Source organism: Chrysemys picta, chromosome 4 (genome assembly GCF_011386835.1).
Source record: "Chrysemys picta bellii isolate R12L10 chromosome 4, ASM1138683v2, whole genome shotgun sequence".
Lineage (NCBI taxonomy): Eukaryota > Metazoa > Chordata > Testudines > Emydidae > Chrysemys > Chrysemys picta.
Genome location: NC_088794.1, coordinates 27248923 through 27275039, shown reverse-complemented (window position 1 = coordinate 27275039; position 26117 = coordinate 27248923). Strand labels below are relative to the sequence as shown.

The 26117-nt window shown below is 52.6% G+C and overlaps 1 protein-coding gene across 6 annotated transcripts in view; it reads right to left on the bottom strand.

Annotated features, from left to right (window-relative positions):
• The window catches only part of MYRF (myelin regulatory factor), a 114137-nt gene that overhangs the window by 8507 nt on the left and 79513 nt on the right, over positions 1–26117 (bottom strand). For 4 of the 6 annotated variants that reach the window (XM_065591832.1, XM_065591835.1, XM_065591831.1 and 1 more), the window contains 15 exons: positions 25856–25966; positions 24989–25079; positions 24284–24349; positions 22458–22658; positions 20050–20158; positions 19464–19573; positions 17623–17783; positions 16527–16599; positions 16004–16092; positions 13930–13998; positions 8042–8122; positions 5663–5748; positions 4672–4833; positions 3323–3616; positions 383–470 (listed from right to left, as the gene is read on the bottom strand). In XM_065591832.1, the coding sequence (XP_065447904.1) occupies positions 383–470; positions 3323–3616; positions 4672–4833; positions 5663–5748; positions 8042–8122; positions 13930–13998; positions 16004–16092; positions 16527–16599; positions 17623–17783; positions 19464–19573; positions 20050–20158; positions 22458–22658; positions 24284–24349; positions 24989–25079; positions 25856–25966 (1791 nt within the window). The remainder of the gene's footprint in view (positions 1–382; positions 471–3322; positions 3617–4671; positions 4834–5662; positions 5749–8041; positions 8123–13929; positions 13999–16003; positions 16093–16526; positions 16600–17622; positions 17784–19463; positions 19574–20049; positions 20159–22457; positions 22659–24283; positions 24350–24988; positions 25080–25855; positions 25967–26117) is intronic. The other 2 variants (XM_065591836.1, XM_065591833.1) reach the window with 2 other exon arrangements.

Below are 26117 nucleotides of genomic sequence, written 5' to 3'. Positions count from 1 at the left end.
CATCAACTCCAAACATGGCCCTATGTCAGCAGTGGCCCAGAGTCATTAGATGACTGGGAGCGTGTGTGAAATGGGCTGGTGGGTGTCTCAGTCCAGTTCCTACTGGGTCAGATGAGCACATCACAAACATCCCTGCAACTGACAGTAACGGGCCTCCCCACTGGCAATTCCAGCAGAGAGGCCAAGGATTGACTGGGGGATGGAGACTGAGTGCCCCTCCCTGCCAGAGGTGGCCTATGCAGGCTGTGGCAGGCTAGCAGGGCAGCATGTGGGAAGCCTGAATTGCTGTCCCTGTCCTGTGGGTAACCAGAGGACTTCAGGAGCTGTCAATCTGGCACTCACTCAGCGTCCCGGGGGAGGCTGGGCCCTGCCTCTCACTCACCTGCATGCATCCCTGGCTGCACAGTAGTGGGGAGTGATGGCCATGTCATTCTCCACAATCCGGATGGAGCGGAGCGAAGCATCCGGCCCTGCAGGAAGGAGAGAGGTTACTGAGACGGGGAAAGGTGGCCAGAACTCCTGGGCTTAGAGAGTCAGAGTGGTTAGAGCTGGAAGGGACTGAGGCTATCCCTTCCCCCAAAGCCCATCAGTGCAGAGGAGTCACAGTTTTCTGCAGGCTCCCTGCTAATCACCTGGCCAGTTCTCCCCTGGGCAGGGTAAGTCCACTGCCCATTAGGTTTCCCTGGCAGACAGCACTTCCTACTGCTCAGCCTTAGGGATTAGGCCAAGGTTTTCTAACACTCGGCTTCCCTCCTTCAGTAAGTGGTTTTCAGAGGTGCTGCGTACTGGCAGACTCCAGGGACTCCAATGGCAGTTGGGGTGCTCGACCCCCCCGGTAATAAAGTCACTGGCTTTGGGTGCCTAGATGTGTATTTAGGTGCTTAACTTCAGAGGTGGGGAAGGGACTCTTGCTGACTCAGACTGGGGTTTCAGAGCAGTCTAAGGGACTTAGAGGTGCCCAACTCCCTTAGGTTCCTCTCTCCCCTTCCTTGGCCAGCTGGGACATGGAGGTGACTGTTAGCACTAGACACATGCAGCTCTCCTAACCTCACCATTGCTGCACCTTTCAGCAAGGGGGTTCGCTGCCCCCTTTCAGTGTGTTTGCACTGGGTCACCTGGTTGGGTTTATAGCCCAGATGAGGCAGTGCTACAGCTGCACCGCTCCTTGGGCCCCAGTAGCACTGATCCCCACTTTATACAGCTTCTTCACCTCCACTGCTTGGGGGAGGGCCACACCCAGGACTGGAACTCTCCCTCACTGGGGAGAGATACAAGGGTGTGTCTGACTCCAGGCCGGCATGCAGACAGTTCTGGGAGTGGCCATCCTTGGGCTCTGGTGCCATCATGTGGCTAAAGCCACATGTCTTCTCCATACAGCATTTCTTTCTCTCTCTCTCTCCCATTTACTTCCTTTGGTTTGGTTTGGTTTAGCAGAGAGAGGACAAGTTGGGGACGAAGAGTGTGTGTGGGAGCCACACAGCCATGGGCCATTGGGAGCATGGGGCTCGGGTCTGGGCGACATCCCCCTGTGACCCAGGGAGCTGGCAGAGGACACAAGGGGAGCATAGGGTTTTACAGGGATCCTCTGGGTTGACTATTTGCATTATAGCTCACCGAAGGGTGGCACGTGAGCTCTTTATCGAGAGCCAGTAGCCTACTGGTTGTCAATCAGTGTGAAATGTATGTTTGGGTAATAATTAAAGAGTCACGTATCTATAGTAAAAATCATGTTCATAAAGTTTTGGAGTTACCAGGCCGGTTACCAGGCAGTGACATACCTCGGCGATGTTCCTTTCAGGCTGGTGGTAATAGACGCCTAGGCTATCTCCCTGTCTGGCCATTTGTGTGTTGTGTGCTCACACGGTGTGCCTGGTTGCACACTAAGCCAGGTGCTAATCAAGAGATTGTAAAGTCTACAAGAAAGGAAATCTACCAGATGAAATGGCATTCAGTGAGGATGCCTGCTGATGAACAAAGACAAAGGATGGGACTGGTATATCATGGAGGGCAAAGAAACATAAAGGATCCTTCACCTAGGAAGCCAGCTGACAGTGTATTCGTCTCATGAAAGGAGGATACACAACCAGCCTGGCTTTAAAACTCTGCAAGGATTTCGGGCGAGCAATATTCTACAAGACATGAGAGTATCTTGTGAATTAAGTCTTGGCTCTAGTACGCATATTATGATTTTGTTTATATGTAGCCATTTGTTTCCAATGCTTCCACTCACTACTACTTGACTCTTTTTGCTTTGGTAAATAACCTTATACTTGACTTCACTACAAACATATCCAAGTGCTGTGAATTGAGCGGAGCAGTGATCTGAGCTGGAACTGGTAAGATGGGCAGTACGGCTTCTTTGGAAGCAGCAAATCTGTGAACAATGCCAGTGCTCAGTGGACCAGGTGCTGGACACTCCAGGGAGATGCTCAGAGGGCTCAGGGGTTGGAGCATGCTAATCTGTGGAGGGCCTGGAAGGCCTACAGGGCAGTGCTTGTGTTGCCCATGGGATTGGGGACCTGACCCCCGGCAGGCACAGACAAGGCTCCCTCACACTAAGGGCAGGTGGTAGTGAGGTGCCTCACAACTCTGGGCACCGCTGGGAAGCGTCACAACCCAAAGTGCAAAGAGGCTGCGAGTGCTCAAGCCAAGAAGATGGAGAACTCCACACTTCACGGCTCCGCTGGCTGGGCTGCTAGCCCTGGCCTTTCCAGAAAGCCTCATCCCCAGAGCTGCAAAGACCCCTCATTCCCAAAGCGCTTTACAGGCATCGGGCAAAACTCAGCTCTGCTGTCAGCAGCTCCACTCCGCTGATGTAAGTGGTGCCTCAGCTCTGGTGAGAGACGGACAACGCACCAGAGAAGAACAACAGATTGGTCTGAAATTGCCCCGGGGGGGGGGGGGGGGAGGGGGGTTATCAACTAGACTGCACACACAGCCACCCTGACAGATGCATCACAGTGACACTGCAGGGATGTACTGGGGCATTATGTCGCTGTCTGGATACTAAGGGGATGGCCACTATACAGATTTCTCTTGTCTATTACTCCCAGGCAGGGTGGGGAGATGAGATCCCCAGGGCAGTGTGCTGCCATGGCCACTGTGTGCGGTGGGGGGAATGAGAGGGTTACAGGATTGACCACATATGGGGGAAGATGGGAGTCCGTGTTTGGCTGCAGTGTGCGGGAGGGAGCGAGCGCAGGCTGGGGTCCGGGTATGGCCGCAGTGTGTGTGTGTGGGGGGGGGGGGGGGCGGGTTACAAACGCTGCTGTTTGGATCTAGCCAACCAGACTGCTGGGAGAGGGGGAGGGGGCCCACTTACCGTCGTGCCCAGTGCCCGTGATGCTGGGCTGCTGGCTGGCAGGCTGGGTGATGCTGCGCTGCTGCCGGGTCTGCCCCAGCGGGAAGCTGTTTCGTGACAACGAGAGGCTGGAGATGTATTTGGATTTGCTCTGAATGTGGGTGAAGGGGGAGGAGGGGCTGGCGTTGGGGCTGCCGAAGCCCTGCGACCGCTCCGGGGTCTTTGGCCACTTGGCGTGAGAGGTCACCTTCCCCGTCACACCCCTTGATTTGGCTTTGATACTCATCCCTGGCAGGAGGGAGGTGTGGATCTGGTCTGGGGAGGAAGGGAAAAGAGGGATCAGAGTCAGAGAGGGGAGAGACAGAGACAAAGCAAGGCAGGTGCTTCTCCAAGCAGAAGCACCATCAGGCCATCTCTGAGGAAGGCAGCAGCTTGTTACAGGAGGCAGACGGAGAGCACCCGTCTTCTGTTCATCTGTCCCATCGCTCCTCTTGCTACCCAATTTATACCCCCTTCTCCAGGTAACCCGTCCCTGGAGTGAAACTCCAGAGCCATTGACGGAAAGGGAAGCCAATGAGAGTTTGGGATCTGCTGACGGAGGTGAGGGGAAGCCTCTGGCAAGAAGAGTCCAGATTCCCCACGCGGGAGAGAAGCTCTGCAGTCGGGGCGGGTGCAGCTTGGGTCAATGAACAACACTATCGCACAGAGACCTCTGCTCCTGGAGCTGCCGTGGGATCTATAGTGGCCATCTCAGGTTCCATTCATCCTGTGATACCAGACAAGGCGGAAGGGAGCAAGCCAGCTTCTAGAACCATTGCCCGTATAGCTACCGGATGGGCCAATCATAGCTGGATGACGGCCTAGCAAGCCTGAACTTGTAACAGCACAGACCCAGGAGCTATAACAGATGTGGGGAGTGCTCAGTCTCTGTGGGGAAACACACACGCTGCTCCATCTTGGGGGGACTTGACCAGCAGGAATGAGGCTGGAGCTCAGGGCACAGACTCTCTCTAAATCCTCCCCCAACACCATGGAGAGACTGCAGGTAGCATCTGGGCTATATGTCCCAGGCAGAGCGTTTGCTGTCCCCAGAGAGGTTTCAATCACCGAGGGTGACTTATAGCGTGTGCATGAACATTAGTGTGTGTGACCCATCACTTCCAGCCGTCACAGGCTGCTGGGGGCCAGACATGGGGGTATCAGCTCCTCAAAGCACCCAGCATAGAGGGGAGACAAAGTTCAGAGACAGGGGGCACACGTCCCTTCAGAAGGTGCAGAAGCAGGAAGCAGTGCTGGGCCTGGGCAAAGTCACCCTCCAGAGCAGATGCTCGCTCCAAGTCTTGGCATGTCCCAGGTGGGCTGGTACTTACCTGTCCTGTTGGGGGCATGCGTGGGGCTGCTCTCAGAGACAGCAACAGCGGAGGCATTGGTGGGAGCAGCAGAACAGCACATGGAAAAACATGGAGGGCTGAAACACACAGCGATGCTACGGCCGGGCAAGCGATAGGCAGAGTCAGGCCCATTCACTGTCACTGCAAGGTAAACACCAAGGAGACTTGCTATGAGCCAGCATCAGAGGGATGGAACAGCATAAGCAGCACTAAGACAGCCCCTAAGAACCCCCAGCACTGAGACCCGGCACCATCCCCTCTGCTGTATCCCAGCCCCCAGGAACCTACGGCCCCATCCCGTCTGCTGTATCCCAGCCCCTGGGAACCTCCGGCCCCATCCCCTCTGCTGTATCCCAGCCCCCGGGAACCTCCGGCCCCATCCCCTCTGCTGTATCCCAGCCCCCGGGACCCCCCAGCACCGAGACCCAGCCCCACCCCCACTGCTGTATCCCAGCCCCCGGGAACCTCCGACCCCATCCCCTCTGCTGTATCCCAGCCCCCCAAAACCCCCGCCCCCGGGAACCTCCAGCCCACCCCCACTGCTGTATCCCAGCCCCCAGGAACCCCCAGCACTCAGACCTAGCCCCATCCCCTCTGCTGTATCCCAGCCCCCGGGAACCCCCAGCACTGAGACTCAGCCCCACCCCCACTGCTGTATCCCAGCCCCCGGGAACCCGCAGCACTGAGACCAGGCCCCACCCCCACTGCTATATCCCAGCCCCTGGGAACCCCCAGCACTGAGACCCGGCCCCATCCCCTCTGCTATATTACAGGCCCTGGGAACACGCCCCTCCCCCGAGACATGGCTGCATCCCCTATTGTATCAAAGCTTCTGGGAAAGTGCATGAGCTCTACTATTGTACATGGAACTTCCAGAGAACTGCCAGCATTGTTTGTGGTGGCTTGGTTGGAGCAGAAGCATGTCCCCTGCCACTCGCTCCCCGCTCCGGCCTGCAGAGCTGGTACCTACCAGGGTGCGGGGAAGTGCCATCACTAGGTCTGTCTGACGAAGCCGTGGAAGAAACAAGCTGAGTCTTATCAAAGTTCTGATTTAATCTAAAATGCAGGAAATGTGTGTAAGAGCCTTTCACATAAGAAACACAAGCACTGTCTAGATCTGTATAGAAGGGGTGGTATGAGGGGCAGTGGGCAGGGTGGGATTGGGAGGGGCAGAGCAGACATGGAGGGAAAGCAAAAGCTGGGAGATGGGACAGGGATTGAGAGCAGACATGGAGAAAGAGGAAGAATGGGCAAGTAGTGAGCAGGACAGGAAAGGGGGAGAGTGCCAGGCTGGGGAAGGAAATGGTTGGCAGAGACAGAGCAGAGCTAGGAATACAGGGATTGTCAGGCCAGATCTAGCCTAGGATCCTGGATCTGGCACTGACCAGCTCTAGCTGCTTCAGAAGAAGTTCTAAGAAGCTCCTTAGTAGGTAATCATGGAATAACCTGCCCCCAGGGGAAGTTTCTTTCTGTTCTGGTCAGCTAGGGGTTAGTTTATTGCCTGAAGCATGGAGCTTTACATCCTTTCTAAAAGATCTCTTGGTGCTCCCCAACATAAGCAGAGGGTATCCTTAACCAGACACACGTCTAATCCTTTTCTGAACTCAGTAGCCCTGTGTCTCAATCATCTCTTGTGCCTGTGGGTTTCACACACTAATTATGCTGTGTGTAAAGGGTTTCCTTTTATCAGATTCAAATGTATTGCCTTACTATGTTCTTGAATATCCCCTTATTCTAGCATTACAAGAAAGGGTGAAGAGAAGTCCCTGGTCTACCATCTCCCTCCCAGTCATTATTGTATTCTCCTTTCTCAGACCCACCTCCTTTCTAAACAAAACCGCTCCCCCACCCCATCTTTTCTCTCTCATCTCATAAGGAAATCTCTCCACGCCCTCAATAATCTCCACTGCTCGGCTCCAGAGCTCTGCTCTTTTTGAGACACAGTGACCAGAACTGATCACAGGATGCCAAGTGAATGTGGCTCATTCATGATCTAGAACAGCAGTAGATAATACTGTCAGGGTTATTCTCCACTCCATTCCTCTTGCATCTTCACACTTGATTTGGTTTCCTGACCACAGTGACAGCTTGAGCAGGGGTCTTCACTGAGCTGACTGCAAAGATGCCCAGGTATCTTTCCAGAATGGTCACATTTAGAGCTGAGTAAGGCACTGGAATAGTTCATATTATTCCCTTCTGCGTGCATTACTTTACCTATTTCAACACTGAGGCCCTGTCTCACTACCACTTAAGTCAACATTTGTTCCTTACTTGCTATCTCCAGTGAAGGACCATGTCAAGGGTTTTTTGAAAGTGCAAATAAATTATGCCACCCAGTTCTCCTTTATCCACTATTTTGTTGACGTGATCAAAGGGTTCTAAGAGAGTGATGAGGCATGATTTTTCTTTTTGGAAGCTGTGCTGGTTTGATCACGCAGGTGGTTTATAGTTCTCTTTTTAATTAATATTTCAGCCCGTTTCCCCAACTGAAGTGAGGCTTGCTGGGCCGCAGTTCCCAGTGTCTTTTTTAAAGCTAAGTATAACAGTTGCTGCCCTCTGTTCTTCTGGTGTAGGAGCGGATTTTAATGCGAGATCACAGATTATAGTTGGCAGCTCAGCCCTTTCGTAACTCTTGGCTGTACCTGGGCTCTGGATGGCTTGTTGCTCTTTAATTTATTCACGTGTTCCAGCACCTCCTCTTTTGCCACCTCATTCTTATATTATCGGAGAGTCAGAGGGCTGGGTGGGTGTCTCTCCAACACCCGCTGTGGCAGACACTCAGATAACGGAATTGTTTGGGGACCGATTCAGCCACCCTTGCTCACTGTGAGTAGCACTATACTCCAGGGCTGGTCCCACAGCTGGCAGAAAGGCTACTTGCGTATGGTGGCTCTACTGAGCATGAGTACAGGTGGCAGAACCCTACCCGTACCCTCCACACATGCTCTCTCTGCTCCCCGATGGTCCTGCCAACCTAATGAGTCTCTTGCTGCTTTTCGGCTTCTGATCGACTTTCAAAATGTCTTTTTCTTTGTTTCTAATCCCCCTTTAGCTATCTGCTCTTCAAATTCCACCTTAGCCCCCCCAATTCCCATCTTACACGTTGCCCGCTCACATCCAGGCTCCTTCCTGCTGGCTTCACTAGGTTTGGATCCCCATAGTCAGAAGGATACCCGTTTGACTCAAATGGCCTGGCCATTCAGCCATGCTGGTTTTTCCCCTTTGCCTTCCTGTTTTGTTTAGGAGCGTCTGTGCCTTCTGTAACGCAGACAGAGGAGAAAGAAAAAGAGGCGGCAGAGAAGGGAGGCAGCACTCAAACCAACAGTACAATGAAAGAAGAGTAACGTACCGTGGGCACAGAGCAACCGGGACCCCAGGACCCCTGTGCCGAAAAAGGGCCAGGAGACAGGAAGTGGGCACAGCAAAAGAGCTGCAGGGCACCAAGAAGAGAGAGAGAGAGAGAGAGAGAGAGAGAGAAAGAAAGAAAGGGAGGAGAACAGAAATGAAAAGATAGAGGAAAGGAGGGAAGGCGACGGGAAAATACAGGAATGAAAATGGGTTGGAATGGAGAAGTAAATGGGGCAGAAGGGAGATGGCCAGAAATGGGAGGAAGAGAGAGGGAAAGGGAGAGATCAGTTATTCAGTAATGCCAGTGCCAACAATGACTTGAGGCGAGTCTGCAAAGACCCTGTCTGCCGCTGTCCCTGCAGGAGCAAAGTGGGCAGAGAATCTGAGCAGGGCATTGTGCTCAGGTTCTCTTCTCAGGCCCTAGGAGGCTCTCCTCAGAGAGCCCGAGCCTCCGCTGGTGCAAGCTGGCCTAGCTCCATTGATGTCAGCGGAGTGCTGCCGATTCTTAGCTACGCAGCCAATTGCACCAACAGGTGCCGCAAAGGCACATTTCTAGCAAAACATCAGTACACTGTTTTTCCTTCCTCTGCTTCTCCCATTTTGCTTGAGGCAACTAAACAGAGAAGGCATCACTCTGATCTCTGCCCACTGATCTTGGCATGAACTAGGGAATGTACTTTGGCTGGACTCTGCAGCATCTGCTCATTAGTCTGTACCGTCAAGGAGCTCCTAATAACGTTACTGTTATGGGCTTCCCCCCAGTGGCCAAATTCAACCTGTCATTCCTCAGGCAGCTACCCAAAGGCTGTTTGGATAAAGCTGCATGTCTAATATCACAGAACAACAGGCATCAGAGATGGAAAAGGCCTGACGGTCTCATCAAATCCTTCCCACTGAGGCCCTACAGCCCATTCACCAGGGGATTGTTCAATCCATTTTAGGCACCTCGAGTGATAGGCCTTTCACCACTACCCTGGGGGACTGTTCCCCAGCCCACCACAACTCACTGTCAGGAAAGGTTTGCTGGCATAGATGTATCTTATATGCAGCGTAGTTGTAGCCATGTCAGTCCCAGGGGATTAGAAAGACAAGGTCGGGGAGGGAATATCTTTTATTGGACCAATTTCTGTTGGGGAGAGACACAAGCTTTGGAGCCACACAGAGCTCTTCTTCAGGGCTGGGAAAGGTACTCCCAGCATCACAGCTAAATGCAGGGTGGAAGAGATTGTTTGTGGAACATACTGTAAGGGACCATTCAAGGTAGAGTGGCCCATTAAGATATAGTCATAAGACAAAAAGAGGGAGTTAGTGGGTTACATATTATCGTAATAAGTAGGGGTCCTACCAAATTCACGGATCCTGAAATCTGGTCTCCCCCATGAAATCTGTATCGTACACAAAAGACCAGATTTAATGGGGGAGACCAGCATTTCTCAAACTGAGGGTCCCAACCCAAATGGTGGTCATGGGGGGTTCACACGGTTATTGTACTGAGGTGCTGCTGTTGTCTTCAGAGCTGGGTGGCTGGAGAGTGGTGGCTGCTGGCCAATGGCCCAGCTCTGAAGGCAGCAGCGCAGCAGTCAGGGTGGCAATACTATATCCTGCCATCCTTACTTCTGTGCTGCTGCTGGCAGTGGCTCTGCCTTCAGAGCTGGGCTCCCGGCCAGCAGCTGCCACTCTCCAGTGCCCAGCTCTGAAGGCAGCGCCACCACCAGCAGTAAGGGTGGCAATTCTGCAACCCCTCCAACAACCATCTTGCAACCCCCACCCCTCCCACCCACCCACAGAGAGAGAGTCCCCTGTTGGGTCAGGACCCTACAGTTACTACACCGTGAAATTTCAGATTTAAATATATGAAATTTACTATTTTTAAAATTCTAGGACCCTGAAATTGACCAAAATGGACCGAGAATTGGTACGGCCCTAGTAATAAGCTATAAATCCAGTGTCTCTCTTCAGTCCCTGATTTTTACTGTCTAGCAGAGCAATGAATTTAAGCTTTCACACACTGAAGGAAAAAACACAGGAAAGTTTCCTGGATATCATGCAAGAAAACACAGAATCATAGGACTGGAAGGGACCTCGAGAGGTCATCTAGTCCAGTCCCCTGCACTCATGGCAGGACCAAATACTGTCTAGACCATCCCTGACCGGTATTTGTCTAACCTGTTCTTAAAAATCTCCAATGATGGAGATTCCACAACCTCCCTAAGCAATTTATTCCAGTGCTTAACTAACCTGACAGTTAAGAAGTTTTTCCCCAAGTCCAACCTAAACTGCCCTTGCTGCAATTTAAGACCACTGCTTCTTGTCCTATCCTCAGGAGATTAATTAGAACAATTTTTCTCCCTCCTCCTTGTAACAACCTTTTATGTACTTGAAAACTGTTATGTCCCCTCTCCGTCTTCTCTTCTCCACACTAAACAAACTCATTTTTTCCCATCTTCCCTCATAAGTCATGTCTTCTAGACCTTTAATAATTTCTGTTGCTCTTCTCTGGACTTTCTCCAATTTGTCCACATTTTCCCTGCAGCGTGGCACCCAAAGCTGGACACAATACTCCAGTTGAGACTTAATCAGCATGGAGTAGAGCGGAAGAATTACTTCTCGTGTCTTGCTTTCAACACTCCTGTTAATACATCCCAAAATGATGTTCGCTTTTTTTGCAACAGTGTTACACTGTTAACACATATTTAGCTTGTGATCCGCTATTACCCTCAGATCCTTTTCCGCAGTACTCCTTCCTAGGCAGTCATTTCCCATTTTGTATGTGTGCAACTGATCCTTCCTTCCTAAGTGGAGTTCTTTACATTTGTCCTTGTTGAATTTCATCCTATTTACTTCAGACCATTTCTCCAATTTATCCAGATCATTTTAAATTTTAATTCTATTCTCCAAAGCACTTGCAACCCCTCCCAGCTTGGTATCGTCTGCAAACTTTATAAGTAACAGAGGGTCCTGTGGCACCTTTGAGACTAACAGAAGTATTGGGAGCATAAGCTTTCGTGGGTAAGAACCTCACTTCTTCAGATGCAAGTAATGGAAATCTCCAGAGGCAGATATAAATCAGTGTGGAGATAACGAGGTTAGTTCAATCAGGGAGGGTGAGGTGCTCTGCTAGCAGTTGAGGTGTGAACACCAAGGGAGGAGAAACTGCTTCTGTAGTTGGATAGCCATTCACAGTCTTTGTTTAATCCTGATCTGATGGTGTCAAATTTGCAAATGAACTGGAGCTCAGCAGTTTCTCTTTGGAGTCTGGTCCTGAAGTTTTTTTGCTGTAAGATGGCTACCTTTACATCTGCTATTGTGTGGCCAGGGAGGTTGAAGTGTTCTCCTACAGGTTTTTGTATATTTCCATTCCTGATATCTGACTTGTGTCCATTTATCCTCTTGCGTAGTGACTGTCCAGTTTGGCCAATGTACATAGCAGAGGGGCATTGCTGGCATATGATGGCATATATAACATTGGTGGATGTGCAGGTGAATGAGCCGGTGATGTTGTAGCTGATCTGGTTAGGTCCTGTGATGGTGTTGCTGGTGTAGATATGTGGGCAGAGTTGGCATCGAGGTTTGTTGCATGGGTTGGTTCCTGAGTTAGAGTTGTTATGGTACGGTGCGTGGTTGCTGGTGAGAATATGCTTAAGGTTGGCAGGTTGTCTGTGGGCGAGGACTGGCCTGCCTCCCAAGGTCTGTGAAAGTGAGGGATCATTGTCCAGGATGGGTTGTAGATCACTGATGATGCGTTGGAGAGGTTTAAGCTGAGGACTGTAGGTGATGGCCAGTGGAGTTCTGTTGGTTTCTCTTCTGGGCCTGTCTTGTAGCAGGAGGCTTCTGGGTACACGTCTGGCTCTGTTGATTTGTTTCTTTATTTCCTTGTGTGGGTATCGTAGTTTTGAGAATGCTTGGTGAAGATCTTGTAGGTGTTGGTCTCTGTCTGAGGGGTTGGAGCAGATGCGATTGTACCTCAGTGCTTGGCTGTAGACGATGGATCGTGTGGTGTGACCGGGGTGGAAGCTGGAGGCATGGAGGTAGGCGTAGTGGTCGGTGGGTTTTCGGTATAGGGTGGTGTTAATGTGGCCATCGCTTATTTGTACGGTGGTGTCTAGGAAGTGAACCTCCCGTGTAGATTGGTCCAGGCTGAGGTTGATGGTGGGGTGGAAGCTGTTGAAATCATGGTGGAATTCTTCCAGGGTCTCCTTCCCATGGGTCCAGATGATGAAGATGTCATCAATATAGCGTAGGTAGAGAAGGGGCATGAGTGGACGAGAGCTGAGGAAGCGTTGTTCTAGGTCAGCCATAAAAATGTTGGCATATTGTGGGGCCATGCGGGTGCCCATAGCAGTGCCACTGGTCTGGAGATATATATTGTCACCAAATTTGAAATAACTAACACGGCTACCCCTCTGATACTAAACTTTATAAGTGTACTCTCTATGCCATTATCTAAATCACTGATGAAAATATTTAACAGAACCAGACCTGGAACTGATCCCCCATGGGACCCACTTGATATTCCCTTCCAGTTTGACTGTGAACCACTGATAACTACTCTCTGGAAAGGATTTTCCAGCCAGTTATGCACACACCTTATAGCAGCTCCCTCTAGGTTGTATTTCCCTAGTTTGTTTATGAGAAGGTCATGCGAGACAGTATTAAAAGCCTTACTGAAGTCAAGATATACCACATCTACTGCTTTCCCCTATCCACAAGGCTTGTTACCCTCTCAAATACCTGACAGAACTTGCTGCAGTACAGAAATAAACCCCTCTCTGACCACACAACCCTAAGCTGTCACCTACTATGCCACACTGGAACCCTATGGGGTATCATCAAACAACTACAAGCCATGCTCAATGGGGACCACAACCTGAAAAAAAGCTTTCATGAACCCCCTCGTCTGGCCTTCAAAAAAAACCCAACCTCTCCAAGCTCATCATCAGAAGCAAGCTCCCCACAGACCAGGACACACCAATGCATAGCGGCACCAGACCCTGCCAGAACAACAGATGCAAAACCTGCAGGCATATTTCCACTGCTATAATGACCAGCACCCCCACAACACACCTGTCAAGATCCATGGGTTCTACACATGCCTATCACAACATGCGGTGTACCTCATTCGATGCACTAAACGCTCCAGTAACAACTACGTGGGTAAAACCAGACAGTCACTACACTCTTGATTGAACTCACACAGGAAAATGATAAAAAGACACAAAACACCCTATAAGCTGTGGGTGAGCACTTTTCACAAAGCGATCACTCCATCCGATCTCTCAGTCCTCATCCTCAAAGGAAACCTGCACAACACTTTCAAAAGACGAGCCTGGGAACTTAAATTCATTACTCTGCTAGACACTAAAAATCAGGGACTGAAGAGAGACACTGGATTTGTGGCTTATTACAACAACCTGTAACTCACTAACCCCCTCTTTTTGTCCTATGACTGCAGACGTGTTAACGGGCCGCTCTACCTTGAATAGTCCCTTACAATAAGTACTACTTACGCTGGACAATCTGTTCCACCCTGCATTTAGCTGTGATGTTGAGAGTACCTTTCCCAACCCTGAAGAAGAGCTCTGTGTGGCTCGAAAGCTTGTCTCTCTCACCCACCTGATATCTCTATAGATATATCTTGGCCAGTTTCACCCTCTGTTCCCAGTTAAGATTTAAAAGACTGGCACCATAACCCCACTTCCCCACCATTGACTTGTCTGGGCAAAGCCACATCATTCCTTTAATCTCGCTGCACAAACCTATCCCTCCAGCCCTGTGCCTGTCTTTTCTGCTCATCTCTGTATTCCCTCCAATCTGTCAAGTATTGCAGGCCCCCAGGGAACAAAGGAAGGAGGATGTTCTGGAGGATGCATGCATGAAGGGGATACGTACCCATCAATATCTGCGAGGTCCTCTTCATTGCGCAAGCTGAGCACGTAGAGGGTGGACATGGACACCACACTGGGAAGGAAAGAGAAGATTACACGCCCGGGGATAAGTATCTGCACTATGGCAGGAGGAAGGAGATTCTCCCTCTGCAGTACCACAGTGGCTGTCTGTCTCAATGGTCCAAACCCATCAAGGTTAGGTGGGCAGCTGCAGGCCAGCTACCACTCCCTTCCGAGCCCAGATAATGCTTACAGGGTCCTCATCCAGGGCTCTTTTTATCATCAGCTCTTTAGTTGGCTGGGGGGGTTGCCATGAGCTACCCCTGTCTGAACAGGCAATAGGCCAGCACTGCTCAGGCAGGGGCACGGAGGCTGATGGCAGACGGAGGAGAGGAAAGGGATCTGGGATAGGAAGGGCATTCCAGATACAGGGGCCAGCACAGAGGGACGCGTGGAAACATGAGCTGGAGAAGGAAACAGAGGCCCCCTCCATTTGTGGGAGGTGCTGGTGGCGCAGAATATGTAGCCCAGGTGAAGCCAGGGGCCAAATTTAGCCCCGAGTAAGCAGGTGTGACTTCCATGGATATCAGTAAGAACTGTGCCCACTTACTCCAGGAACCAGTTTGTCCCAGGAACCGTAACCCTGAGGTGGGATGGAGCAGCGCCAGGAGGGGGGCACGCCCAGTGTGGATGGCGAGGAAGATGCTTTTAGTGGAACCAGCCGGAGTCAGCGAGCAGGAGGGTGTCACAGTGGAGGTGAGAGACCTGAGGGCTGGAAGGGGCTGGGTTTGGAGAGGCCGGGGCGGGGATCTCTCCCTCCAACAAAAGGCAGCTTAGCACATCTGAGCCCCTGCTCTGGGGGCAGTGCACGGCGAGACGGTTGTGCTGGTGAAGCTGCCTAACAGATGCTTGCGCAGTCCTTGCCCTCAGTGAGAGAACTGCAGGAAGTGCCACAGATGTGGAGCACGGTCCTCGTTTAAATCCTGCTGTGTTTGTGTGCGAGGACGATGCGCTCCGGAGCAGTTAGGCAAGACAAGGGTTAGGTATCTGCCTTGTTCCTGGGCTGATTTTCAAGAGGAAAGATGGTCTTGTGATTAAGGGAGTCAGGAGACCTGTGTTCCATTCCCAGCTCTGCTGCAGACTCCCTGTGTGACCGTGGCCAATCACTTCCCTCTCTGTACCCGAGGGCCCCATCTGCAGAACAATACTGACCCGCCTTGCCCAGCACTGTCATTCATCACTGTTTGCAAAGTGCTCCGAGACCCTCAGATAAAAGCTACAAGGAACTTGTGAAGTACAAAGATTCCTGTCGTTTTACAGTGTTGTGGCTTGCAGAGGGGCACTAGCATAGAGCTGTGGGATGCTGGAGGAGTGCCATGCAGAGGTGGGTGATGTGTTGCAGGACAATGCCATGTACCAGTGGAATGTCCTGCAGAGGCAGGTGGCTGACGGCAAGGGAATGCCACGTGCCAAGGGCCAGCCGTGGGCGGGGTTTAGCCACAGGAGTCGCTGAGTGGTGTTGTTAGCAGAGGCACTTGGTTTTCTATCACTTGCTCTTGCATTTGAGGCATTTTGTCACAAATTCATTCAGGAAAACATGGTACGTTTAAAACAGAACAGAGCCATCCCTGCGGAGCCACATGGGGGGAGGAGGGGCAGGGATATATAAACGGAGATATACCTATCTCATAGAACTGGAAAGGACCTCGAAAGGTCATTGAGTCCAGCCCCCTGCTTTCACTAGCATGACCAAGTACTGATTTTTGCCCCAGATCCCTAAGTGGCCCCCTCAAGGATTGAACTCACAACCCTGGGTTTAGCAGTCCAATGCTCAAACCACTGAGTTATCCCTCCCCCCTAGAGCCCGGCTGTGCCGTGGGGCGGGGGAGAATCTCCCCAAGCTAGACCCCTGCTATGCCTTGGGGCGGGGGGAATCTTCCCAGGCTAGACCCCTGCTGTGCCGTGGAGCTGGGGGAATCTCCCCAGATTAGTCCCCACCCTGGCTGTGCCATGGGGCGGGGGAAGCGCCTCCCAGTGCTGAGGGCAGAGAGCAGCCGCGGGGCTGTGCAGTCTCTCACCTGAACGCCATGACGACGACCAGGGCGATGATGGTGCCTTGCAAGAAGCGCTGGCTGATGCAGGCTTGTTCCGTGATAACAGATGGGGACTGCAGGAGAAACGCAGGGGAATCAGCTGCCTGGCCGGTGCAGGGCTCACTGCATTTCTATTTCACTCTGCCCTGGGGCCTCTCCCCCGGCCCCAGCCTTCCCCAGGATGGGAGGACTGCAGTGCAGGAGGCCATTCCTCCTGCATCCCACAATGCCCTTTGGTGGTCCTTGAAGCAGCAGCAGGATGGCTCATCCACAAGGCATTGGCTAGCCCCGCTGCGAGAGGCAGGATGGCCGCAGGGCACTAGGAGCAGGAGAAGGGGCAGCAGGAGGAGGACACAGCCAGCTCTGGCCTGACATAGGCCCCGCTCACATGTCCCCCACTGCAGAACACAGCCCCCAGGCTCTGCACCACTGCCCCAGAACACCCACACTGTCCAGACACACAGCCCCCACCTCACACCCCACATCCCTTCACAAAAGGCCCCCGTACCTTGCTGGCCATTTTGTGGGGCCTCTTTTTGTGGGGCACACTTCCTGCACGGCTGAACTGACTTCCTGTTTGGCTGCAAGCAGAGAAGAGGAGTTGAGGTGAGATGTACCTGGCCAGGCCCCCAGGGGAGCCCACTGGGTAGGATGGGGTGCAGGTTGGGAACCTGACTCAGTAACTGCAGGAGGAAAGCTTTGAGCACCGCGGTGGGCTAAAGGGCCCTGTCCGACAGCCCGGTTGTTGGTGAAGGCCCAAAGGGGTGAAAGGAAATGCAGGGTGAACTCTGCCCCCTCACCGAGCCATCCGGCAGGCAGGGCCTGAAAAACGGGCTTCACCTGCTCCTCACGGGTTGGAAAGCATTAACCCTCAGGACCTTTAAGACTAACAGAAGTATTGGGAGCATAAGCTTTCGTGGGTAAGAACCTCACTTCTTCAGATGCAACTCTGTTGCTTTTTACAGATTCAAACTAACACGGCTACCCCTCTGATACTTAACCCTCAGGACGCGGCTCACCCTGGGATGGGACGGTCGGACCGGGCTGCCGTTTCTATGCTGCAGTCTTGTACACAGCCCGAGGTTCAGTTTGTTTCCCCAACAGCAGCTCATGGATCATCTCCAGTCCCCATTATCCCAGCACCGCACCAAGTTCTGATTTCCCCACATTCCCCACTGCCCGGCAGCCAGTGCCCGATGGGGGAATCTCCCTGTATACCCCCCACGCCAGTGCCCAGCAGCCAGTGCCCGAGGGGGAATCTCCCTGTATACTCCCCATGCCAGTGCCCGAGGGGGAATCTCCCTGTATAACCCCCATGCCAGTACCAGGCAGCCAGTGCCCGAGGGGGGGGGGATCTCCCTACATTGCCCCCCTTCCCGCAGTGCCAGCCTACCTGGATCCAAGGGGAAATTTCCCTACACCCACCTCCAACACCAGGCTGCCGGTGCCCAAGAGGAAATCTCCCTGCACCTCCACCCCAGTGTCTAGGCAGGTATCTCCCTGTATTCCCCCCAGTGCAGGCTGACTGGTGTACAGGCCTGAGGTGGGACGCTCCTTTCTGCTCCCCTGCCCCACGTTTGGAGAGGGAGGGAGGGCGCCTGTACCTGAACGCCCCAGAGCTGACCGTTGACTTCATGCTGTCCAGCCGCTTGAGCTTAGCCAGCTTGTGACTCCACCGCTCCAGCTCGTCAATGCGGGTCTCCAGGTTGTCGGTCAGTTTGCAGAGCTCCTTCACCGCCCCAACGTTCTCCATGAAGATCCGCTCCTGCCAGGGGCCACATTGTTCTGCATGAGCCCTCTCCGGGAGAAGAGGGACAGACTCACCCAGACCTGCCTGGCCTCCTTCAAATCTGTTGTCCTCTTGAGCCACTCCAGACCTCCCCTTCCCCAGTGGAAAGGTCACAGCGTGTCGCTCAGCACCCCGGTGGGGGGAAGGCATGAGAGGAAACCCACCCAACTGCAGACTAGCCATCGGGACACTGATATTTATACACATTGCTTAGTGCGCTTACTTCAAAACTGGATAAAGGAGGGTCTCTCAGGCACCAGCAGGCCTTGGCAACTGTCAGTGTACAGTCCTTCTCAATGACAGAGACATTCACCTACACCTCCAATCCTGACACTCCAGAAAGCGAGCACCCTAACAGCCTCCAGTACACCAGGGCACTCCAGTCCCAGGCCCCACTGCTCACAACTGCAACGCTGTCCCATGGGGGTAGGGGGAGGTGCACTCTCAGGCGTCACCTAATTATCCCCAAACCCTTTCCCCTGTTTCTTCCCCCCACTGGGTCTTGTCACAATCCCAGCCTGAGTCCTGTGCGCAACTGTTTGATCTATGTGCCTAGAACAATGGGGGCCTGGTCCTTGCCTGGGGCCTCTGGACCCCACAGGTAATTCATAGTAATAGGCAGGTCCCAGCTCAAAACCAACATGTTAAACTCTCCCCGGCGACCAGCAGGCAGCCAGTGCAGATCGTCCAGCCCCAGCGTAACATGCTCCTTGCGAGATACCCCACATAAACAGGCAGGCCCCCACCATGCTCAGCCCCAGCTCTTGCTTCCCTGTATGGTGCACTGCAGGAATCCAGTCGGTAGTGTACAAAACCACAGGGGCAGTAACAAGGTCCTACAAGAGTCAGATGCAGAAGGGAAAAAAGACATGCCTGGCCACTGTTGCCACCTGGCCGTCTAACTGCAGAGGGGAATTGACCTGGAGCCAGGAAGGAACGGAGTCACCCAGGTTGGTCCTGTTCATTCCCACTACGGTCTACAGGCAAGTTAACCAAACCCCATGGTCAGCAATGCGAAAGGCAGCTGGTAAATCTAGTGAGATCAGCACGGACACCTGATTTTTATCCCCTGACGGTGGACATCGTCTCCAAGGGAGTTAGTGTGGCCTCAGGCCACACCTGGGTCTGGATCCAGACTGCCCAGATCCAAGGAGTTCTGAGGGAGCCAGGTACTCCAAGCTGTCTTGCCACAACCTCCTTTGTCATCTAAACCAGAATGGGAAGATTAGATACAGAGTCCTAATTTGGCAAGTGATTTTTTTTGGGACGGGGCACAGGCCTCAGAACAGCCTACTTAAGGGAAGCCAGGAACCTGCCCTCCCTCAAGAACTGCTGTCAATGCCCACTAATGCTGGGCTCAGGTCTTCCCCAGCGGCCCTCACCAACCAGGAATGACCTGAGTCCAGAGTCCAGGTTGCGAAGTGACGCCAATGCTAGCTCACAGAACACATCTAGCTGAAACTCAAGCAGGAAAGACTTGGTTTAAAAGTGTTGGCAAGAGACCATTTCCTAGGTGTCAGATTTTGACTCTGTTTCACCTTTACCTTTACGTGAAGGGGAAAAAGAAAACACACCAAAATTCACCATCCTCCCCCCACCCTTATAATCACCAGTTCCTACTCTTCCCCCATCTGGTCTGTGGAGGGTACCACTAACCTTATTCACCACCAGGAAGTTCTCGATGGTTTTCCCATTGGCAAAGACCATGTCCCCAGTGTCTTTCACTGCTTCGGGAAGAATCTCCTTCACTTCCTGAGCAATGACACCTGCACGGAAACCACAGCACCACTCACCATGATTCTGGCCCCCGAGATGCCTTCCACAATAGCTGACTACTTCTCACGAGTCACTTGGTTGCTGACATGAACCCCACACACTATGCAGTGATTAATAGGAAACCAATATCCATCCCCGAGCTATCAAGACATAGAGTGTAGGGACTTAATTTCCTGAAAGGCCTGCGCACAGTCAGAATGTAACCTCAGTCTAAAGCCAATGAAAAACAGCTGGGAAAGGGACAACTGGATAAAGACTGACTCCCAGGTTCTTTGTATACCATATATGTATTCTATCATTTCTTTGGACTGCTGCAGGGCAGGAATGAGAGACATCAGCTCAGCTAGCATGGAGCAGCAGGGGGCGCTGTGAGTTATGACTAAAGAGCAACATTAGTTTGCACTAGAACTCCCACATAGCATACAACTGTGAGGATGAAGACCGTGGGTTGGTGCAGGGACCGTACCTGTCTCAGACGTGCTTTCAATGCCCACAGTGGTGGCGAACTCTGGCTTGTAGTTATAATGCACCAGCCGCATACGGGAGATCCTCTTCAGCTGTTCTGTGGTGTCCACCTGGGACAAGGCAAACACATGAGATCTATAAGTAGGACGCTGTTCTTTAATAGTCCAAGAATCTGGCTCCAGGCAGCAAAGAACAATGGCCACAAGAGCGCTCATCAGTGTCTACAGCAGCAGGTCCCATAGACACGAGACCCAGAATGAGAATGCCCACCTGCTGGACACAGTCTGCTAACCAGCCAGGATTAAAATCCAGGATTCATCAAAAAAGGACCAGGTCAAATGAATCAAGAAAAGGGAGCCAGCCCCATCACATCCCCACACACCATGGGAAGGGGCAAAGACAGCTCTCAGAGATTTGAAGACCACACTGCATCTAGTAACATTTGACTTTGCTGGAAGAGATTATCCAGATCAGTTAAATTAAGAACCTGCCAGGGCCTTCCCACAGGGCTCTGATTGGCTCTGATCTGAGGCTGGATAAAGTTTGGCTTGACGTCTTTGGTGGTTTTCACGTTTGTTGTTCGGCACTTTCTGGTTCCAGCTAGAAGAAGAGCTGAAATTCCATGAGACAGGCTGTGCCTGGGAGGGAGGCTGTTCTGTTCTCATGGGATTTCCAGCTTGCGGGGTATGAGGCAGCTCACACGCTCTCCTGTACTCAAGGGCTCTCCAGCTCAGCTGTGCAGATGGAGCATGCTCATATGAACACGCGAACTTTTAGAACATAAAAATGGCCCTGCTGGGTCAGACCAAGGGTCCATCTAGCCCAGTATCCTGTCTTCCAACAGTGGCCAATGCCCAGTGCCCCAGAGGGAATGAACAGAACAGGTAATCATCAAGTGATCCATCCCCTGTCACCCATTCCCAGCTTCTGCCAAACAGAAGCTAGGGACACCATCCCTGCCCATCCCGGCTAATAGCCATTGATGGACCTATCCTCCATGAACTTATCTAGTTCTTTTTTTAATCCTGTTATAGTCTTGGCCTTCACAACATCCTCTGGCAAGGAGTTCCACAGGTTGACTGTGTGTTGTGTGAAAAAATTCTTCCTTTTGTTTGTTTTAAGCCTGCTGCCTATTAATTTCATTTGGTGACCCCTAGTTCTTGTTATGAGACAGAGTAAATAACACGTCCTTATTTACTTTCTCCACAGCCGTCATGATTTTATAGACCTCTATCATATCCCCCCTTAGTTGTCTCTTTTCCAAGATGAAGACTCCCAGTCTTAATAATAGCTCCTCATATGGCAGCCATTCTATACCCCTAAAAATTTGTGTTGCCCTTTTCTGAACCTTTTCCAATTCCAATATATCTTTTTTGTAGTGGAGCGACCACATCTGCACGCAATATTCAAGATGTGGGCATACCATGGATTTATATAGGCATTATGATATTTTCTGTCTTATTATCTATCCCTTTCTTAATGATTCCCAACATTCTGTTCACTTTTTGGACTGCCGCTGCATATTCAGTAGATGTTTTCAGAGAACTATACACAATGACTCCAAGATCTCTTTCTTGAGTGGTAACAGCCAATTTAGACCCCATCATTTTATATCTATAGTTGGGATTATGTTTTCCAATGTGCATTACTCTGCATTTATCAAAATTGAATTTAATTTGCCATTTAGTTGCCCAGTCAGCCAGTTTTGAGAGATCCTTTTGTAGCTCTTCGCAATCTGCCTGGGTCTTAACTACCTTTAGTAATATTGTGTCATCTGCAAATTTTGCCACCTCACTGTTTAGCCCTTTTTCCAGATCATTTATGAATATGATGAATAGGACTGGCCCCAGTATAGATCCTTGGGGGACACCACTATTTACCTCTTTCCAGTCTGAAAACTGACCATTTATTCCTACCCTTTGTTTCCTATCTTTTAACTAGTTACCAATCCATGAAAGCACCTTCCCTCTTATCCTGTGGCAGCTTACTTTGCTTAAGAGCCTTCGGTGAGGGACCTTGCCAAAGGCTTTTTGAAAATCTAAGTACACTATATCCACTGGATCCCCCTTGTCCACATGCTTGTTGACCCCCTTAAAGAATTCTAGTAGATTGTAAAGGGAAATCATGCCTCACCAAACACCATGTTGACTTTTCCCCAACAAATTACGATCATCTATATGTCTGACAACTCTGTTATTTACTATAGTTTCAACCAGTTTGCACGGTACTGAGGTCAGGCTTACTGGCCTGTAATTGCCAGGATCACCTCTGGAGCCCTTTTAAAAAAATTGGCATCATATTAGCTATCCTCCAGTCATTTGGTACAGAAACTGATTTAGGTGCCTCTCCAGCCCCGCCACCCCACTCAGATTGGCCTCCTGTGTCCTGCCAGCCTTCTCCAGCTCTCACCTCCTGGATGTCGTCTTTTGCTCGGATGTCTGACGGGTGCATCAGCGATCCCATGACTTTCACGTTGCCATGGACCACCAGGGCTTCATCGGGGCGGTCGGTGTTGATGCCAACTCGGCCATGGTGAAAAACCGTGTCAGGGAGCTGAGCCCGCTGCCAGAGGACGTCACTGTCACTCTCAAACTGACCCGGGTTAGAGGCCTGTGGAGAGGCAAGAGGGCAGCGACTGAAGAGCGTCCAGAGCAGCAGCAGAGACGAAACCAAAGAGAAGAGGGGCCAGTGCTGTTAGGCAGAGACAGCGTGAGCACTGGGGCTTCAACAGACTCATCCCCCTGAAACACGCACCAGAGGGCCAGGGTGCCATGTGCAGCTGGGATGGATGGTGCATGGATGCCCCCACACAGAGGGTTACACTCCTATGTGATGAGAAGACCCCAGAGCTATCATGGCTGCCTGCCATGGTTCATGGCGTCTGCAATCTAGCCCGGGCTTCCCGTCACCAGCAGGGATGGGGAAACGTGGTAAACTGGCTTAAGGAGCAGCAATGGAGCCTGCGTCAAGACTGAACTGCGCAGCCAGGCTGCGCCCTTATTCTAAGGTTACCTTGTATGTGAGGTGGGATGGAACCTTTGGGAGCCCAGGGCAGCCTGGGAAGGACAAGGAACCATGTTGGGTTTAACTGGCAAGTGTCTGCAGACCCAGCAATGTCAGGATACGCCTGTGATAAAATATCCACAGCCCCAGACTCAGGGCTCAGGTCAGATGACTCAGGCTCGTGGGGCTGTAAAATTGCAATGTAGATGTTTGGGTTCTGGCTGGAGCCTGGGCTCTGAGACCCTCCCCCACTGCGGGGTCTCAGAGCACAGGCTTCAGCCTGAGCCCGAATCTCTACACTGCAATTTTACAGCCCCACAGTGTGAACCTGCTGCCCCAGCCAGTCGTGGCCAGGCTGCGGGGTGTTTATTGCAGTGCAGACACACCCTAAGAGGCTCCCTGTCCAGCCTCCGATGGAAAAGCTCAGGCGTAGGTACTTGAATTGTTATCAGGTTGTGACCGCAGAGCTCGAAAGCCAGCAGTACCAGCTCCCCAGGAGGCTGCTAGGGGAGCAACCCGCCTGGACTCCCCCTCCTCTCCCCTCCCAGTGCAGGGCAGCACGGCTAGCAGAGGACACACATGGCCCCGGGGTCATTGTGGGCGTGATGCAGAGCTCTGCGCAGTATGAAGCAATGCAACAAAACCAGACAGAGGAGCAGGAGACAGGGGTTCTGTGGGGGCCAAGGAGGGGTGAGGACTTTGCTCCCCATGCCTGTGGCAACAAAGCCCTGCCTGCACTTTGTGAGGAAACAGCCCTGCAGTGGGGTGTTCTCTGCTCTCTGATTGAGACTCTCTCAGCAGGCACCGGCCAATAGAATCAGACTAAACACAGCATCTGCGTCCACACCTTTCTTCTCCCATTTCCTGAGCCTTACACTACCTGAACCCCTGGAATTGTGCTGATGCAAATTCCCTGCCCAAAACGAGGACCACACAGACTCATCTCCCCAGAGGCCAGCACTGCTGGGACTGGGACTGCATGAGAGCAGGGGGCTACCAGGATGTGCCAACTCTCTCAACCTGGAGCAAGGATCATACTGAATCCCACAAGGTGCTGCTGTGGGGTCTCTCACAGGGAGCTACTGGGCTGTATCTTATCTCCACACTGGCTAGGCCACGGCTGCAGCTGTGCCCTGCTCAGGGGGTTGAGTCTGTGTGGTCCAGCCTGTCTGCTTTTCCCACAGCTCTGTTGTGGAGCCCCCCGGAGGCTGCATAGCTTGTAATGTACTTACTTGTCTGCAGACTCCGGGGTCCCCGTCCGCCCTCCGTTTGTGTTTTACCCCCGAACTGGCCCTTTGCTAGAGGAAACGGACAAAGCACTTAAAAGGCAGAGACAGCCAATCACAACGTCACAGCCTGACTCTCACTGCTTCTGAGCAGCCACACGGGGCCAGAACCGAGCTACGTTCCTTAGATTCCCCCTGGGAGACAAGAGCTCAACTAGCTGAACGCTGGGAGAACCTGTCAGGGGAATCCGGTCTCTTTCCTGCCTGGCCTTGACTACAGCCTTCAGCACTGCTGCCCCTCAGGCATCTGGAAAATTCAGCCAGGACACCCACTGAAGGTCCCAAGACAGCACCATTCCCTCACTCCCCATAGCCCCTTCCCGGGCAACACATCCCCAGCCTTGCACTCCCCTCCTGGAGAACATGCCTTCTTCTCTGTCCGTGTCTCTCTGTGCTGGGCTCCTGCAGGAACACGTGGGCTGCCTTCTTCATAAAGTGCGGGAAGGGTTGGGAGCGGGGTCCCAGAAAGCCAGGCAGAGAACGGGGGGAAGGGCAGCAGGGGTCTTGAAGAGCCAGGCAAAGGGTTGGTGGGGGAACTGAAAAGCCAGGAGAAGGGGGCAAGGAGCCCCAAACAGTCAAGCAAAGGGCAGTGGAGCCCCTGAGAGGCGGAGGGAGGATAGGGGTGTTCTGTGAGTCAGGAGAAAAACTTACTCTGACGATGATGCGCTCAGAGATGTGGGCAGCCAGGGTGTAGGTCTGGTTCTGGGCATGGGCCTGGAGGGCCACCACGAGCATGAAGTACCTGCAAATGACAGACACCCACAAGGGTCATCTGCAGCAGGAGAGGAGCGCATCCCTGCGGGGGCGCAGGACATGGCGGATATTGCCTCCCCTCACAGAGACAGGGAAGTCCCCATGCCACAGCGGGCACAGCTGGAATTCCTACACTTCCCCCAGACAGGGACACACCTCTCACGGGCACCGTCTGATCCCGCCAGCACTCAGGTCTCCAAACATCCGCTGCCCCCATGGCAGCACTCCTCTACTGTAGCCATGTCTACAAATCTGGTCTCCTCCAAGGCCTGCAGCGGGACCTGCCCAGGTGAGGGTCCTATCGGTGCTCACAAGCTAAGCAGGGCTGGGCTCAGCTCGGTACTTAGACCGGAGGTTGGAAAAGAAACCCAGGTTACCACGGTGACTGGTGCTAGCGACTGAGTAGAGTTCGCTCTTCACTCCATGTCGGTACTGAGCCAGCTCCTCAGCACGGTGCCAGGGGCCGCAGCGCTGTTGGAGCCCCAGGTCCAGCTTTCAGATGGTCATGGATGCTTGCCCTGGGGCTCTCCCTACAAACGCTTCAGCCAGCGCATTTAGTGTCTGGCAGGACAGCTCCTCAGCACCCATCCCCATACCCCCTTTCCGTTCTGTCTGTCATGGCCGCCTGCATGAAGCAGCAGTGCTCCCGGCCAGCAGGGGCAGCTCTGCAGCAGTCTGCTCCCCAGTTTGGCCTCCCTGAGTCCCACGTACGCAGCCCCGCCAAACCCCCGTTGCAGGCTCAGAGGGAACCATGCTACTCCATACCTCTGGTCAGGGTTGGGCTTGCCCTTCTTCCTCATGTTATTAGCCGTGGTCTCGCTGAAATGCAGCCGCCCCACGGTGACCTTCGTGACCTGCTCCGGAGGCAGGTTGACCCTGGAGGGGGAAGCAGAGGAGCCACTGAGGACACAGAGCTGGAAAGGAGGTCGCACAGAAAACGGCCGTTTCCCCTCATGTGGGAAGATCAGCCCCCAGTTGCAATCATCTAGGGAACTCCCACCTCTCCCTCACTTCAGAGGGTGCTGCC